This window comes from Dromiciops gliroides, chromosome 1 (genome assembly GCF_019393635.1).
Source record: "Dromiciops gliroides isolate mDroGli1 chromosome 1, mDroGli1.pri, whole genome shotgun sequence".
In the NCBI taxonomy this organism is placed as follows: domain Eukaryota; kingdom Metazoa; phylum Chordata; class Mammalia; order Microbiotheria; family Microbiotheriidae; genus Dromiciops; species Dromiciops gliroides.
The window spans coordinates 716,269,700-716,285,366 of record NC_057861.1 but is presented as its reverse complement, the minus strand read 5'-3'; the positions used below and the strand labels follow the sequence as shown (position 1 = coordinate 716,285,366).

At 39.9% G+C, this 15,667-nt stretch overlaps 1 protein-coding gene across 8 annotated transcripts in view; it reads left to right on the top strand.

Moving 5' to 3' along the window:
• The window catches only part of ITPR1 (inositol 1,4,5-trisphosphate receptor type 1), a 395,541-nt gene that overhangs the window by 173,952 nt on the left and 205,922 nt on the right, over nucleotides 1–15,667 (top strand). For all 8 annotated transcript variants that reach the window (XM_043977918.1, XM_043977916.1, XM_043977917.1 and 5 more), the window contains 9 exons: nucleotides 2,880–2,979; nucleotides 3,446–3,606; nucleotides 4,950–5,091; nucleotides 5,915–6,073; nucleotides 9,161–9,333; nucleotides 10,547–10,666; nucleotides 11,587–11,781; nucleotides 14,157–14,408; nucleotides 15,518–15,659. In XM_043977918.1, the coding sequence (XP_043833853.1) occupies nucleotides 2,880–2,979; nucleotides 3,446–3,606; nucleotides 4,950–5,091; nucleotides 5,915–6,073; nucleotides 9,161–9,333; nucleotides 10,547–10,666; nucleotides 11,587–11,781; nucleotides 14,157–14,408; nucleotides 15,518–15,659 (1,444 nt within the window). The remainder of the gene's footprint in view (nucleotides 1–2,879; nucleotides 2,980–3,445; nucleotides 3,607–4,949; nucleotides 5,092–5,914; nucleotides 6,074–9,160; nucleotides 9,334–10,546; nucleotides 10,667–11,586; nucleotides 11,782–14,156; nucleotides 14,409–15,517; nucleotides 15,660–15,667) is intronic.

The window sequence follows — 15,667 nt, the reverse complement described above, 5'->3', positions numbered from 1 at the left end:
ACTTATGCTCCGAAGGAGATGCAAAGTTAAGTACCCACCCTCGAGAAGTTGACAGTCTAGCGGTGATGTCTGACAGTGATCCATGTGCAAAGTGATAAGAGAATTCCAAGGAGGGAGCAATCACTTTTTTTTTTTTTTTGGTGAGGCAACCAGGGTCAAGTGACTTGCCCAGGGCCACACAGCCAGTAAGTGTTAAGTGTATGAGGCCGGATCTGAACTCAGGTCCTCCTGACTCCAGGGCTGGCGCTCCATCCACTGCGCCACCCAGCTGCCCCTGGGAGCAATCACTTTTGACAAACAAGGGAAATCCAGAAGGCTTCCTGGAGGATGTGGCATTTCATGTGGACCCTCAAAAATGGATAGACCCTCAGTAGTTTGGCATGGTTGGAAGCAAGTGGTTCAGGCATCAGTAGTGGAATGAATATAGGCCCAGAATGAAAAACTCTTCCACCAGTGTGTCTGGAGCATAGACTGTTTTGTGGAAAGAGGTGAGGGATAAAGCTGAAAGGAGATGTTGAAATAAGAGTGCAGAAGGGCCCTGGATGTCAGGCTGTTTATTTGGCACAGGCAGTTGGGAACTGCAGGAACTTTTTAAATAGAGGTAGAATGTGATCAGATCTGTGCATTAGGAAGACTCATTCATCAGTAAGATGGAGGAGAGACTGGAGGTGGGCAGGGATTGGTTAGGAGGGCATTGCTCTGGTCCAGTTCAGAGGTGATGAGTACTTGATCAATGGTGTTGGTAGCAGGAATGGGAAAGAAGAGACTAATGAGAGAGAGTGTGTTGGGGGGACATCAACAAAACCTGGAAGCTGATTTGATAAAGGCTCTGAGGAATGAGGGCAGATGAAGATGGTGCTAAGATCTTGGGGTGACTGGGAGAATTTTAAAAACTGAATTACATTTTAAAATAGGGAAAGCAGAAGGAGTCGGTTGGGAGAGGAGAGAAAGGGAATAGTGTTTTATTTTGGATGTGATGAGTTTGAGGTCCTTGTGGTACATTCACATTGAGATGTCCAATAGGCTTTTGAAAATATGGGTCTGTACAGTGAGAGGTTGGGGCAGATTACATGCAAATTATCATTGGCAACATGCAGTTGAATATATAGTTTTTTATAACACCTAAATATTGATTTGTTTCATATTGTGAGATATAAAATTGGATACTGAGCATTAACCTCCCCTTCCTAACCTTTTCCTTAATTTATGATGGGTAATATTCTTTTTAAATTAAATTTTCATTGACATATTTTGTCTATTACTATTTTCCTAGCATATCCCCTCACCCTTTCCCTCTTAGAAAGCCTTCCCTGAAAGAAAAAAAGAAAAAAGCCACTTCAACATATCAGAAAAGTTGGCCATTATATGCAGTGTTCTATGCCCAGAGTTCCATATTTCTGCAAAGAAAGGGAAGATTTGTGAATGGGGTGTTAAAGAAGCCTCACCACATCTCTCTACTGTGTAATAACACTGCAGGTGGTATTCTTCTTTCCTGGATGCCTTCACTTATCCAGATTCAACCCACCCTTCAAAGCCCAGCTCCATTTCCATCTCCCCTATGAGGTCTTCCTAAAATCTTTGGTCCTCATTTTTCACCCTCTTTGCTGAATTCATGTGACATGTGGTTATTTAGCACCTCTGTGTTTGTGGATGTGTCCATTCACATAGGAGAAGATCAAGTAAATGAGGAATGGCTGTCGCCCATATTTCAACATGTATCTAAGCAGACACTTAATAGGGCTTGTCCAATACTATGTATATCTGAGACAGACAGTAAATATGAATAATTATGTGGAACCAGAATCCAAAGGGAGGAGGAGAGTCAACTGTACACTTTCAGAGAATTGCCAAATACTTTTACTGACCCTAAGCAGCCTCCCATGAAAGCAAAGAACCATTTTTTTCATTCCTCTAGTGTTGTGCTATAGAAATGAGACCCACAATACCCCTGTTCCAAAGACTAAATATGAATATTGCATAGAGGAAGGATTCACGGGGGGTGTGAGCAGGCTGCGACATATAAGCAATAAGACATTACCCAAAAAATGGGAGTAAAGAATGTCATCAAGGAATTTTCTATATAAGTAATTTTATAACAATGAGAAGTTAAAGATTGGCCCCATGGCAAGAACAAGGGATGGCTTTAGTGCTTACACTGGTACCTTCATGATGAGAAAGGTCACTAAGTTTCAGAATATGTAAGACTCATCCAGACTGGGCAGGCATGGCTGTCTTGGAATTTGCCTCATTCCTGAATCAATAAGATCACTGATCCATTTACATATTTTTAAAAATTTCCTTGGATAACAGACTCTTACTATTATCTTGTATTATTTATTGTTACAACAGCGTATTAGTCAAGTTAACTCACAAACTCCTTAAAGGTAGAGACTATTCCTTTAATATTTCAGTACCCTGCATTCAACCTTGTGCTTAACATATCAAGCACTCAATAAATAGTTTAATTTGGGGGGGGGTACAGTGTTGTGCATAAAAAAGGCCCCAAAATTTAAGAAGTTGATGCTAGGATACCTGTCGTGGTTATGACCACTGTAATATGCCACGTCTGAGAATTTGAAAAGATCATTAGCCAGGACCAAGAAATTTAAACATTATCAGAAATTGATAGGTATTGAGTACCCACTAGCACTTAATGCTACTAGGTACTTAAAAAAATATGCATTGCTGTGTATATGGCAAAAACAACAATGACAATAACAGTAACAACCAAAAACCAACCAAACAAACAAAAAACCCCATACCCACTAATTATCTTGTGTACATTTACTTTTGGGGAGGGGAAAGTGGGAATATTTTGAAACAAGGTGATTACAGAAAATGACCTAAAATGCCCTAGATGAATTCTTGTTTTCCTTTAGGAACTCCTACGTCAGGCTCAGACACCTGTGTACTAATACCTGGGTTCACAGCACGAACATCCCCATTGACAAGGAAGAAGAAAAACCGGTGATGCTTAAAGTGAGTCTGGGAACTTGGCTGCTGACTTTGGGCCTTTAGTTGATCCCCAATGAAAGGGTTTCATTGTATCCAGAAGGGAAACATACCAACCTGTCAAGTTGTGTTGATTCATGACCAACTTGAACGTGGCCAAACTAGAGTTCTCCCAAAGAATTCTCTGCAGAGAGAACTGAAGTGAAGCAAGCTCGGAGCAGTAGAAATAATGAGACCATTTAGTTTAGCTTCTGGTCTTTAAGCTTATGCAATTACCTGGATTTTCATGCCTGTCTTAAGAACAGTTTTGGCTGCTAATAAATAGTGTTTTGGCTTATAAACTTGAAGACTATTAAATTTCCAATTGATATTTAAATATAAGGCACCATGAAAAATTTTGCCATTTTCATTACCTTATATAGTGAAAGCAATAGAAATTCCACTGCCTGGCCTCTTAACCCTTTTGTTTCTTGGATTTTCATGAATTTTTTAGATTGGCACATCTCCCGTGAAGGAAGACAAGGAAGCTTTTGCCATAGTTCCGGTGTCTCCCGCTGAAGTTCGGGATTTGGACTTTGCCAATGATGCAAGCAAGGTTTTGGGATCCATTGCTGGCAAGCTGGAAAAGGGGACTATTACACAGAATGAAAGAAGGTAAAGGGATCAGAAAGTGAAGGGATGCATTTTCTCTTTTCCAGAGTGTACAATCACTTGCCTTTATAGCGGGCTAGAATATGCCATTCATAGTGTACTTGTGACCTCTTCTCATGAGCCACCTTGGAATCTTGCAAGCACTTGTAAAGGGAGGTGAGACTTTTCCCCATTCCAAATAGACCTGTGCACTGACTTTCTCACCAGATCCTTCGAATCGTTAAAATCAGTGGTGATTTCACCTGTTAGCTTTCAGTAATAAAAGGTAGCAGAGTAGGGGGCAGCTAGGTGGCGCAATGGATAAGGCACTAGCCTTGGATTCAGGAGGACCTGAGTTCAAACCCAGCCTCAGACACTTACTAGCTGTGTGACCCTGGGAAAGTCACTTAAACCCCATTGCCCTGCAAAAAAAAAAAAAAAAAAAAAAAAAAGGTAGCAGAGTAGAATTGAAGGTGGATTTGGAACCAGAGGACCTGTGTTTGTATTCCTCCGTTTGAACAATGAGGCAGTCGTTCTTAAGTGTCTTCTGACGTCCCTTTTAGTTCTAAATCTATAATTCCTGGTTTTTTGTTTTGTTTGTTGTTTCCCCCCTTCAGTTCTGGAACTTCTAATTTGGGGAAGATTTATTCAGTTAGGAGCTTGGTTACTAAACTGTACTAAGAAGAAATTAACATTTTATCATCCATAATTTGCCAATCAGATAATCCACATGTGCATAATAAAGAACTGACTCTAAACTCTTTACTTTGTCATTGGTAGAATAGATATAGATGCACTGACATCCCAACACATATAACTTCCTATTTGAGCCTGTTCTTCTTTAAGGCTTTCTGGTTTCAGTGTGTAATATATTTGCCATTGAAGGTGTCTAGCAACCAAAAAAACTAGGAATGTTTAGCCTGGAGAAGACTTGGGGGGGCGGAGGGAGGGAGAAGCTATTTCAGATACTCCTCAAGTATTTGAAGTACTTATAATTGTCTTTGGCTTCCCGGAGGAAGTTATAGTCTGGCAAAACGAAAGGGCCACATGGACTAAAGCTTTTCAGTACATCAATTGTGTCAGAGAAGTCTTAGCTTGTTCTTCTTGGCCCCAGAGGACAGAATTAAGAGGAGTGGTTGGAAATGTCAGAGAGAAGGATTGAGGCTTAACGTCAAGGAAGACCTAACCCTTAGAGCTTTGCACAAATAAGGAGGGCTCCCTTGGAGGCTGTGATGGGTTCTCTTTCCTTGGAGGCCTGTGGTCAGAGTCTGGATTACCACTCATCAGAGCTCAGATAAGGGTTTGACTAAATGTCTTTTCAGGTTCTTTCCAATTCTGAGATTGTGCGATTCTGGTTTCTTCTCTAGATCTGTGACCAAGCTGCTTGAAGATCTAGTTTACTTTGTCACTGGTGGAACTAATTCAGGTCAAGATGTGCTTGAAGTAGTATTCTCCAAACCTAACAGAGAACGTCAGAAACTGATGAGAGAACAGAATATTCTCAAGCAGGTCAGCTGGGCTCCATGACATGGGAAAGTTTGAAAGAATGAATGGAAGTCATCCTTCCTAGAGTTCCTTGTATGATTCCCCCATAAGAGGCTTGTTCAGGCCTCAGGGTAAATAAGTCCTGGGACTAAGATTTCCCAATAAATTTAAATAGTGAATCAGTAGATTCATAACAAATAGAAGGTTAGCTATTCAGTTCCACATCTTTTTCCTCACAAACCCTTCATGAATCTCCCTTCCTCTTGTTCCCCCCTCACAACCCCCAGCCCACAAAATATCCCACCATTATAAATTCATTTTTGCTCAGTTATGCTTCAGTTGGTTAGGCTGGGAACTGATGGGTTGCTGTGGTGATGATTTTAGGAGGTCCTTAAAGAGGAATAGTATCTTTTAGGAAATGTTGATTTCTTACACTTAGTAGCAGTAAATGGGATATTGGGAAACTAAAGTCCATGATATTGTACCCTTTGCATTATTAACTTGGTAAAGATAGAGACCATGCATGCCTTTTTAATGTTGCCCTTTCCCATGTGCTTAACTAAGTCCTTCACTCACAATAAATGTTTGCTCATTTGAGACCTAAAACCCCTCTTTTCACAGTCAGTCAACAAGTTGAATAGGTATTTGTTGAATGAATGCACAAGTGAAATATTTATGATCTAGCTACTGAATGCAGAATATATTATACTCAGTAGGTACCCAGCTGCTTTTGACTCACCAAGCCCTGGTGTCTTCTTTGGGGCATTTAGAAACAAATGAAAAGCGTGGCCTATCAAAGATGATGACGGTACTCTTTTCCATCTTCACTTGCTAAAACACCTTACAGATTTTCAAGCTGCTGCAGGCCCCATTTACAGACTGTGGAGATGGACCGATGCTCCGTTTGGAGGAGCTGGGGGACCAGCGGCATGCTCCCTTCCGACACATCTGCCGACTGTGCTACAGGGTGTTGAGGCATTCACAACAGGACTACCGAAAGAACCAGGTGTGGAACAGGCTGGAATCTGATGAGCAGTTGAATGGTGGTAGAATTTGTTCATTGAACTTGACTTCCTAAATGAAGTTGTCACCTGGTCAAATTAATGTGCTGCATGGATTTTTTCCTTAATGGATAGGGTGGGCATTTGACTTGTTCACTGAGCCTCTTACTCTTAGGGAGATGCTGAATTTTTCCCAGACACCAGAGGGCTGTTTAAACCAAGGACCCTGCCAACAATCCCATGGAAGCTATCATTTTACTTGACTTGATTTTACCCTCATTTCATTGTGTTTGTGATGTCTTCTCTTAAGACTTGGAAGAAAAACGCTCTACTGTTCTCAAACTTGAATGTTTTGTTTATTTTTTTGTTTCTTAATGTGATGTTTCACTGGGATCTGTAACTCTTGGTGAGGAAGCTCTCTTCCGATGCCGATGGTCTCCTGCTCTGCAACTTTACAGTCTTAAGATAGTTGCCTAGGGCACTGAGAGATCAATTCCTTTGCTCAGGTCCAAACAGACATTGTGTCACTTGAAACATGTGTCAAGAAAGACTTGAACCTAGTGAAAGAATGGCTTTCACTACGCCTTTTAATACATGGGAGTGTTTATTTCCTTGTATAGTCTTTTTCACCTCTATTCCCAGTCAACAGCTGTTGCTTCTCTTCATCTTGAACCTGGCACGTGTCTGGTAGAATTCTGGGCAGATAAATATGATTCCAAGGCATTCAGAAAATCTATTAAGAAATAATGTTTTTTCACGTGAGATGAAATTTTTGGTCCATTATATATGGATTAAAATTTAACTTTTTTTGCTGTAAACTTTTTTTTTTCCTTTGCCATTATTAGGGAGGGTGGACTTAAGAAGTTCCTTTGAAATGTAATGATCAGTGAAGATTTTGAATGCCCCTGTCTTCTTTACTTAATTTCATAATTCAAATAGGAAATCATACAAATCTAATTTGTTCATTATTTTGTTGAATATTTTCATTTCATTTATCTGGGAAATTTTTACCTCTTACCAGAACATGGGCTATGATGAAATTTTTTTTTCCATAAAAGTATTTTATTATTTTCCAGTTACATGTAGAGATAGTTTTCAACATTTGTTTTTGTAAGATTTCTAGTTTCAAATTTTTCTCCCTCTCTCCCCTCCTTCCACCCTCCCCAAGACAGCAAATAATCTGAAATAGGTTCTATATGTACAATCACATTGAACATATTTCTGCATTAGTCATGTTGTGAAAGAAGAGTCAGAACTAAAAGGAAAAACCGAAAAACCGAAAAACAACACCAACAAAAACAATATGGTTCAATCTGCATCTAGATTCCACAGTTGTTGTTTTCTGGATTTGGAGAGCATTTTCCATCATGAGTCCTTTGGAACTCTCTTGGACCATTATGTTGCTGAGAAGAATCAAGTCTAGCTGTGATAAAATTTTTAAAAATTAGGCCTGGATCCAAATTCTTGCATAAGTTTGTGCCATGTCCTGGTAATGATAACTAATTTTAGCATGTCAAAACTTACACAGTACTTTATATGCTTTATCTCACTTGAGCCTTCCATCAGTCTTATCAAATATGTTTTATGGCGACAGATGATGACTCTCTCCAAACATAGCCAAAAGGGTTCCTCAGAAGATATTCTGTCCATCACTGACTCCTTCTCTGACTCCTTCTAATCTGGGGAGACCTTCCTGAGCTTTCATTCTATGGGCATAGCCTTCAGAAATTCAGGGTCACCTCTGTGCCATGATGGAAGAAGATGTCTATTTCTGAGGTGTATGTAAAACTAGTACATTATAGTTCAGGAGAATAATAGACAAGAGGAGTAGATAGGATACTTACCTACCCTATTCAGGTCTTCAGATGAAGTACCATGGTGATTTATCTTAGGCAATATCTTGATTGAATAACCTTGCCTTGCCTTTAGAAGTGTTCTCCTAGAACAGATATTTTTAACCATTTGTGTGTCCTGGACCCCTTTGGGAGTCTGGTGAATCCTATGGGACCCCTCAGGATAATGTTTTTGAATGCGTAGTATAGGATGAATGCAGACCATAGGATGATGATGGTGGTTAACACTTATATAGTGCTTACTATGTGTGAGAAATTGTACTAAGTACTTCATAATTCTCATCTCATTTGATCCTCATGATGCCCCTGCATGGTAGGCACTATCATTATCCCTGTTGTATAGATTAGGAAACTGAGGCAGAGGTCAAATAACTTGCCCAGCATCACACATCTAGTTAATGTCTGAGCCTGCATTTGCACTCCGGTCTTCCTGACTCTAGGCCCAGCACTCTATTCACTTTGCCACCTAGCTGCCCCTTACTGTAATCCTCTAGGATTACAAAGGAAGCCAATTATTTTAAAATATAATTGTCACAATATTTAACACCAAGATCATAGATCCCATTTTAAGATCATCAGGGAAGATCATCATGCAGTGGAAAGATCAGGAGAGATCTGAGTTCAAATCCTGGCTCTGTTATGATTTCAAGCAAGCCCTTTTGCCTCTCATGTTTATCAGTAATACTTGTAGGACTTAATTTTGATAAGAATGTTCTACAATCTGGAAATCAGTTTTTTATTGCTATTACTACAAAATAGAGATAATCACAGGGATATATTTCAATTCTCGTGGATCTTTGAGAGGGAAAAATTTGGAACGAGCCTGTTCAAATGGGATTAATATGCATTTACTCGGCATGAACAGAGCAAAGAGCACCAGTTAAATCCTCTTGAATTAATAATAAATTCAGAGTTGATAAACAAAATCTGACCTTTTAAAATTGCCACTCGTTTAAAATTCAAACTGTGCACTTAATGAAACACCCCTCCCTGAAAGCATTAAGTGATGCTTTCCTCAATTATATTCACTTGTCAGATTTCATAAAATATCAGGTGTGAGAACATTTTAGTTGTCACTTTGGGGGGTGGCGTATTATTCTCAGGGTAAAATTCTGGGAGCAGTAACTTCACTTTCCATATAAATGTTGACTTTAACCAGTCAATTGGTGTCCTTTCCTTTAGTTCTGAACATGATTACAAATGCCTTTGTTTTCCCTGACCCCGATCCCTCTCCCAAAGGAGTACATCGCCAAACAGTTTGGCTTCATGCAGAAGCAAATTGGCTATGATGTGCTGGCAGAAGACACGATCACGGCTCTGCTCCACAACAATCGAAAACTCCTGGAGAAGCATATCACTGCTGCAGAGATTGACACCTTTGTCAGCCTCGTGAGAAAAAATCGGGAACCCAGGTGAGGTGGACCCAAAGCTGTGGGGACAGCCACATGGTGGATCCGCAGCCTTTTAGGCTAGGGAAGTCACCTGGACAAGGTGAACTCAGGTCTCTGAAATTATATTTCCTGGAGGCTACTGGGGCTTGGTCTTGTTGAGGCTAATCATTTCCTTTTGGATTTTTTTCCAAGTCCCTTGTCAAACTCTCACCTTGAGGAAGCCAGAGGCAGTCGTCATTCTTGTTGACCTAGAGTCTTACTGGGAGGTGATATCGCTGTGGCCAGAGTGAATTGTTGCTTTGGCTGGTTCACACACCAGTCAGCACAATAGTTACTAAATGATGCCAGATGTATACAGGCTGCTTTTATTTCTTTTAATTGACTTCAAGGCCACGTATTTTGACATTGACTAGACCAGAGGTAGGCAGCCAGTGACGCTGGTGTAGTTACTGAGGGCAATTGAGGGAATGGGTGGTGGGGCTCTGATGCCACCTGCTATATGTGGGAGCAGTGTGACGAAGGACACTGGATTTGGGAGCAGGGACCCTAAGAGCGAATCCAGGCTTTGATGCTTCCTGCCTCTGTAAGCCGTTTTCTCTCTCTAGGCCTCATTTTCCTTATCTTTGAAATGAGGTGGGTGACCTAGCTGACCTTTAGAGTCCCTTCTAGGAGTCTCAGTCTAGGATATCACACACCTCTTTTATTTCCCTCCCTCTACCGCATTCTGAATTCTTCCTTGTCTTCCATTTTGCTTTCCTTTTTCTCCTTTAAATTCTTCCTTTCTCTACCCAGACTTTGGGTTTCTAGTAATATTAGTGGGCAGTGGGGACACTTAATACACTCACAATGTGTGTTGTGGTTTTTTTTTATTACTGATTTTTAAAAAAAATTTCTTTTTTGGCAGGGCAGTGAGGGTTAAGTGACTTGCCCAGGGTCACGTAGTTAGTAAGTGTCAAATGTCTGAGGCTGGATTTGAGCTCAGGTCCTCTGGAATCCAGGGCCAGTACTTGATCCACTGCGTCACACTACCTGCCCCTGTGTGCTTCTTCTTATAGCCTGCTGTGTAGATCAGCATTTTTTGGAAGCATTGCTTTGGCAAATCTTAAAGCACTATGCAATTATTAACTGTTAGCATTAGCCATTTTCAGGGCATCTCAATGCATGGGTCTTAAATGGAGAGAATTTCTTTTATCTGAAGAGAATGCCCATTTTTGTGTTTTCTCCTTCCCAATAGATTCTTAGATTACCTCTCAGACCTGTGTGTGTCCATGAACAAGTCAATTCCAGTGACCCAAGAACTGATCTGTAAAGCTGTGCTGAATCCAACCAATGCTGACATACTGATCGAGACTAAGTGAGTTGCATCCTGGTGATTTTAAGACTATTGGAGAGTTGAGGGTTTAGGCACAGAAAATGCTAGAAGACTCCAGCCAATATATGTTGCCCGGGCATCACAAAACAGTGAATCCAAACCACTGAAGAAATCATAGTTGGTGGGAGGTATAATTATCCAAAATAGGATGGTATTAGATAGTTCTTTTGGAAAGTGCTATCTTACTCATTTGCATGCAGAGCATTCATTTTTGTCTCTTCTTCAAGATGGTTCTACTGCTTTCATTTGGCCAGGCTCAGTTGAGATACCAATTAAAATGTGAGCATTTTTTTTAGCCACTCAGCTTTAATGTGAAGTATTTACAATTGTGAAAAAATGTTAAGTGTCTTTAGGTCTGGAAGGAAGTAATTCTTATTCGCTGTGACTATACTATACTTAAAGAGAGCTTCCTAAAATGTCATCCTGACATTTTTTTGTTTGGGTGGAAATAGCTTGTATGTCACTATTCAATAGTGACAGCCGATCTACATGAAGGAGGTCTGTCCTGGAAAAGTATTTCACCATGGATAGGATACAGGCTGTATTTTTAATTTTTAACTATAAATATGCTGTTGAGATCTTTGTGGGTGGGATGTTTATGTCTACCAAGCATGATCTAATTTGTCATTGGCTCCAGGCTCTTCAGATGTTTCCCAGGCATGATCTAATTTGTTCTACAGGCCCTGGGCACTTGGAGTGTGAGGTTATGACATTTTAGTTTCAAGTGTTCAGATCATCTCCTGGGCTGAGCTCCTGGAAAAGGATCCCAGCGTACTTGAGACGTAGAGAGCCAAAGCCCTATTTTATTCCCAAGGGTGGAGTTTATAACATCTCCAGAGTTAAAGTGGCTTACCATAGAGCTTAAATTAATGCTTTTGGTTTTCCATCTCCTCATTATCCAGGTTGGTTCTTTCTCGTTTTGAGTTTGAAGGAGTGTCCACTGGAGAAAATCCTCTGGAAGTTGGAGAAGATGAGGAGGAGGTCTGGTTATTTTGGAGAGACAGCAACAAGGAGATCCGTAGTAAGAGTGTCCGGGAGCTGGCTCAGGATGCTAAAGAAGGACAAAAAGAAGACCGGGATGTGCTCAGCTACTACAGGTGATGAGAACACTCGGTGTTTGACTCTTGACACGAGGATGCTGGGGAGTGGGTGCTCAGGATCAGTCAGGGATCCACGTGTTCCCTGGTCTTGCTCACAGAGTCATCTGCAAGTCATATGAGGACACAACAAAGCAAGTTTTGTGGTTATTATTACAGGATTTTAGAACAAATTTAGTCTAGGAGAGGCAGTATAGTATATAGTGCAGTGGAAAGAGCTTTGGACTTCTAGTCAAATAACCCGGGTTTCATCTCCATCACTTACTCTCTGTGCAGTGGATAAGCTGTACCTCTCTGAGTCTGTGTCCTCACTGACTGTTGTTTTGAGAAAGGCAATCCTAGAATCATAGATCTGGACCTGGAAGGGGACCTCTGAGTGCATCTGCTCCCCCTCCCCCATTTTACAGATGAGGAAACTGAGGAGATCCGAGTCAAATATGTTGTCCAAGTTCTCCTAGATAGTGAGCATCAGGGGAGGGATTTGGACTGGGAGCTCTGTGGATATATTTCAGGGGCCCTTTGAACTTGGATGGGAAAAATTCAATCTTTATTCTCACTAACTTCTAACTGGAACTTATCTTTTCCTTCAACTATTTGAAAAAAAGTATCCATAGGAAGGGTCTGTGATACAAAAGAAAGGTTAAAATCCCTTGCCCTAGTACCTGGGGTTTTGTTTTAAATCGGACTAGGCTGCATCCTAGATGAGACAGGTGAGCTATGTGTAAGGCATTTTGTAAGCCTTAATGTGCTAGCTATGTAAATGTCAGGTAGGGGATAGCCACTTAGCCTGGTTCAGGTGAGAGTATTAGCTTCAGACTCGGAGTATTTAGATCTGAATTCTGCCTCGGGCACTCCAGTGGCTTACCTAGATCTTAACAGTTCTACTCATCACGTGCCTCTCAGGTCAACGGGAAAGGCCACCAATCTCAGACCATCACTCAAGTTTTAAGAGCTAGGTGTAAGTCTTATTCAAAAACTTAAGAGGTCTTCATGCATTTCCGCTCCCATCACTGATAAGGATTACTACCCCTGTGCATTTCAGTCAATGGTGTTCTAGAGTTGGATTGTACAAAAGATTCCTGGGGCCTACCTGGAGATGAACTTCTCTGCTCTTTAACTAGGAAGATCTTGGAGTGACAGATACAGAAACTAAGAAAAAATAATATAGTTCTAATGAATAGTGCCTGTCTCCCAGAGTTGTGAGGATCAAATGAGAGAATACTTGCAAAGCACTTAGTGCAATGTCTGGCACATTAGGCATTATGTAAATGTTAGCTATTATTGGGGAATCCATCACTGATCTCACCAGTGACTTAATATGATGATTCCACAAAGGCCCTGTCAGAGTTCATTCCTCTGGCCTAGCTTTTTAACACTCCAAGCTCAGTTCTACATCACAGCCAGGCTTTGGGACAAGAATGTAATACAGGATGTTAGTAGCTATTGAATATTTTTCAAATTTGGGGAATTAAAAAAGCACCAGAGTCAACAACTAAAAAGGACAGAAAGCTTAGTACATAAATTCTCACTCAAGAACATGGCCAATAGGGATGTATGTGGAAGGATTTGAGGATGAAACTCCTTCCATCTGGTGCTACAAAAAAAGACACAGAAGGTAGAATTGATGGGGAACTTTGTTTCGTGAAATTAGTATGATTTTCCTTTAAACACACTTTTTAACATGGTGGAAGATTTCTGCCAACAATCTTTGAGGTTTATGCTTTTCACAAGTTGCAGCCACCATTCAGGGAGTTAGTTTACTACAAAAATATTAAGAAAGCGCCACCCTAATAATGACAACTCAGTGGACAGCAACTTTGTTGTGCAAGGAGGGATGAATTTTAAGTTGTTTGAAAAGAAAGAAAGCGTGCGATGTAAAAACTTGTACCTGAAATTATGAATACATAGGTATATTTCTGTATCTATTTTTAATAATAATTGCTAATGATATTTATTTATCACCGCCTGTGTGCCAGGCACTGTGTTAAGTACTTGTTACAAATATCTCATTTGATCCTCACCACAACCCTGTGATGTCAGTGCTATTATATCCCCATTTCACAGTTGAGGTAGCTGAGGAGGAAAGATTAATTTATTTTTCAAGAGTCATACATTTAGGAAATGGCTGAGGAGGAATTTGAACTCGGGTCTTCCTGATTCCAGGCCCATCTCTCACTCTATCCACCAAGCCACCTGGTTGCCTCCTAGACTGATAGAGATTAAGTGACTTGCCCAAGGTCACATGGCTAGTGTCTGAGGCCAAATTTGAACTCAGGACTTCCCAACTCCAAGCCCACTGTGCCATCTGGTGTCATAATGACTACATTTCTGTGACTTTGTAGGACTTCTGAAAACGTCTTTTTTCTCTTCACCAGGTATCAGCTGAACCTGTTTGCTAGGATGTGTTTGGATCGTCAGTATCTGGCCATCAACGAAATATCCGGCCAACTTGATGTAGACCTCATTCTTCGATGCATGTCTGATGAGAACTTGCCCTATGATCTGAGAGCATCATTCTGTCGGCTCATGCTCCATATGCATGTTGACAGAGACCCTCAGGAACAGGTTACTCCCGTGAAGTATGCCCGCTTATGGTCGGAGATTCCCTCAGAAATAGCAATTGATGAGTAAGATGACTTTCTTTTTCCATCAAGACCAATGCATGTTTTTATTCTCTTATATTTTAAACAGAAACAATAAGCAAACTACTAGTCCAGATTGCTTCTGGATGGTTGTGGGATGACATCTTTGCATTTTAAAAACCAGTCAATCAATTAGCATTTATTAATGGCCTGTTGTATTTCAGGCAGACACCGCACTAGAGATACAAGTCCAAAGGATGAGATAATCCCTACTCACAAAGAGTTTATGTTCTAAAGAGGCAGACAACACATATACAGAATAGTTATAAAGAGAGAAAATGCAAAAAAAAAAAAAAGTTAAATTTAAAGTAGTTCAGCTTTAAATAGTGAGACTACAAAATTTCATCATTCAATAAAAAATTTTTGTTTTAAGTATTTATTATAATGGACTTTTGGATCTACCTGGGAAAAATTGAAAGCAAATTTGGCACTATCAGGAGATCAACATTCTCATATTTACATTCACACATTTTAATGGGGCCCATTAATATTTTGAAGGCAAATAATTACCAAAGGATTATGTATTTAAATGCCATTATTGAAGATTACTAAACATGTAATCCCAGAAAATTTTTATAAATTAGGATTTATGGTTAGTTTTTATTTGTAAATTTTTGTCAAAAGTTGGCATATTGTTTTTTAAAAAAGGAATCCTTTAAAGACTGGCTAATTAATGTTAATACTGGTTATAATAAACCAGTGTCTGTAAACGTTTGAGATCATGTAAACCAAGCCAGTAAATTGTAGGATTGCCCTCTTTCCCCATTACTTTATACCTGTCATCGCTCTAAGGTGCCTGTTATATCTGAGTTAAATGTTACTTCAATTTTAAAAGAATGTTTAACTTACTATTCTTGAACTGTCACTTTTCATTGTAGTGATTTCTCAAAGTACTATCTGATTTCCATGTTCAAACTTCTTGAAATATGTAATTTAAAGAATGTTAGTTTTTGAAAAATTATATTTGTGAAATGTTTTGCAGAGTTGAGTAAATTTCTATTTCTCACTTCAGTAATTTAAAAGGCATGATAAATACGTATATATTTATCTGTTGAGTTTCAGCCCAAAGACTTAAATTTTACTTTTCCTTCCAGCTATGACAGCAGTGGAACTTCTAAAGATGAAATTAAAGAGAGGTTTGCTCAGACTATGGAATTTGTGGAGGAATATTTAAGAGATGTGGTTTGTCAGAGGTTTCCCTTCTCTGATAAAGAGAAAAATAAGCTCACATTTGAGGTAACTTT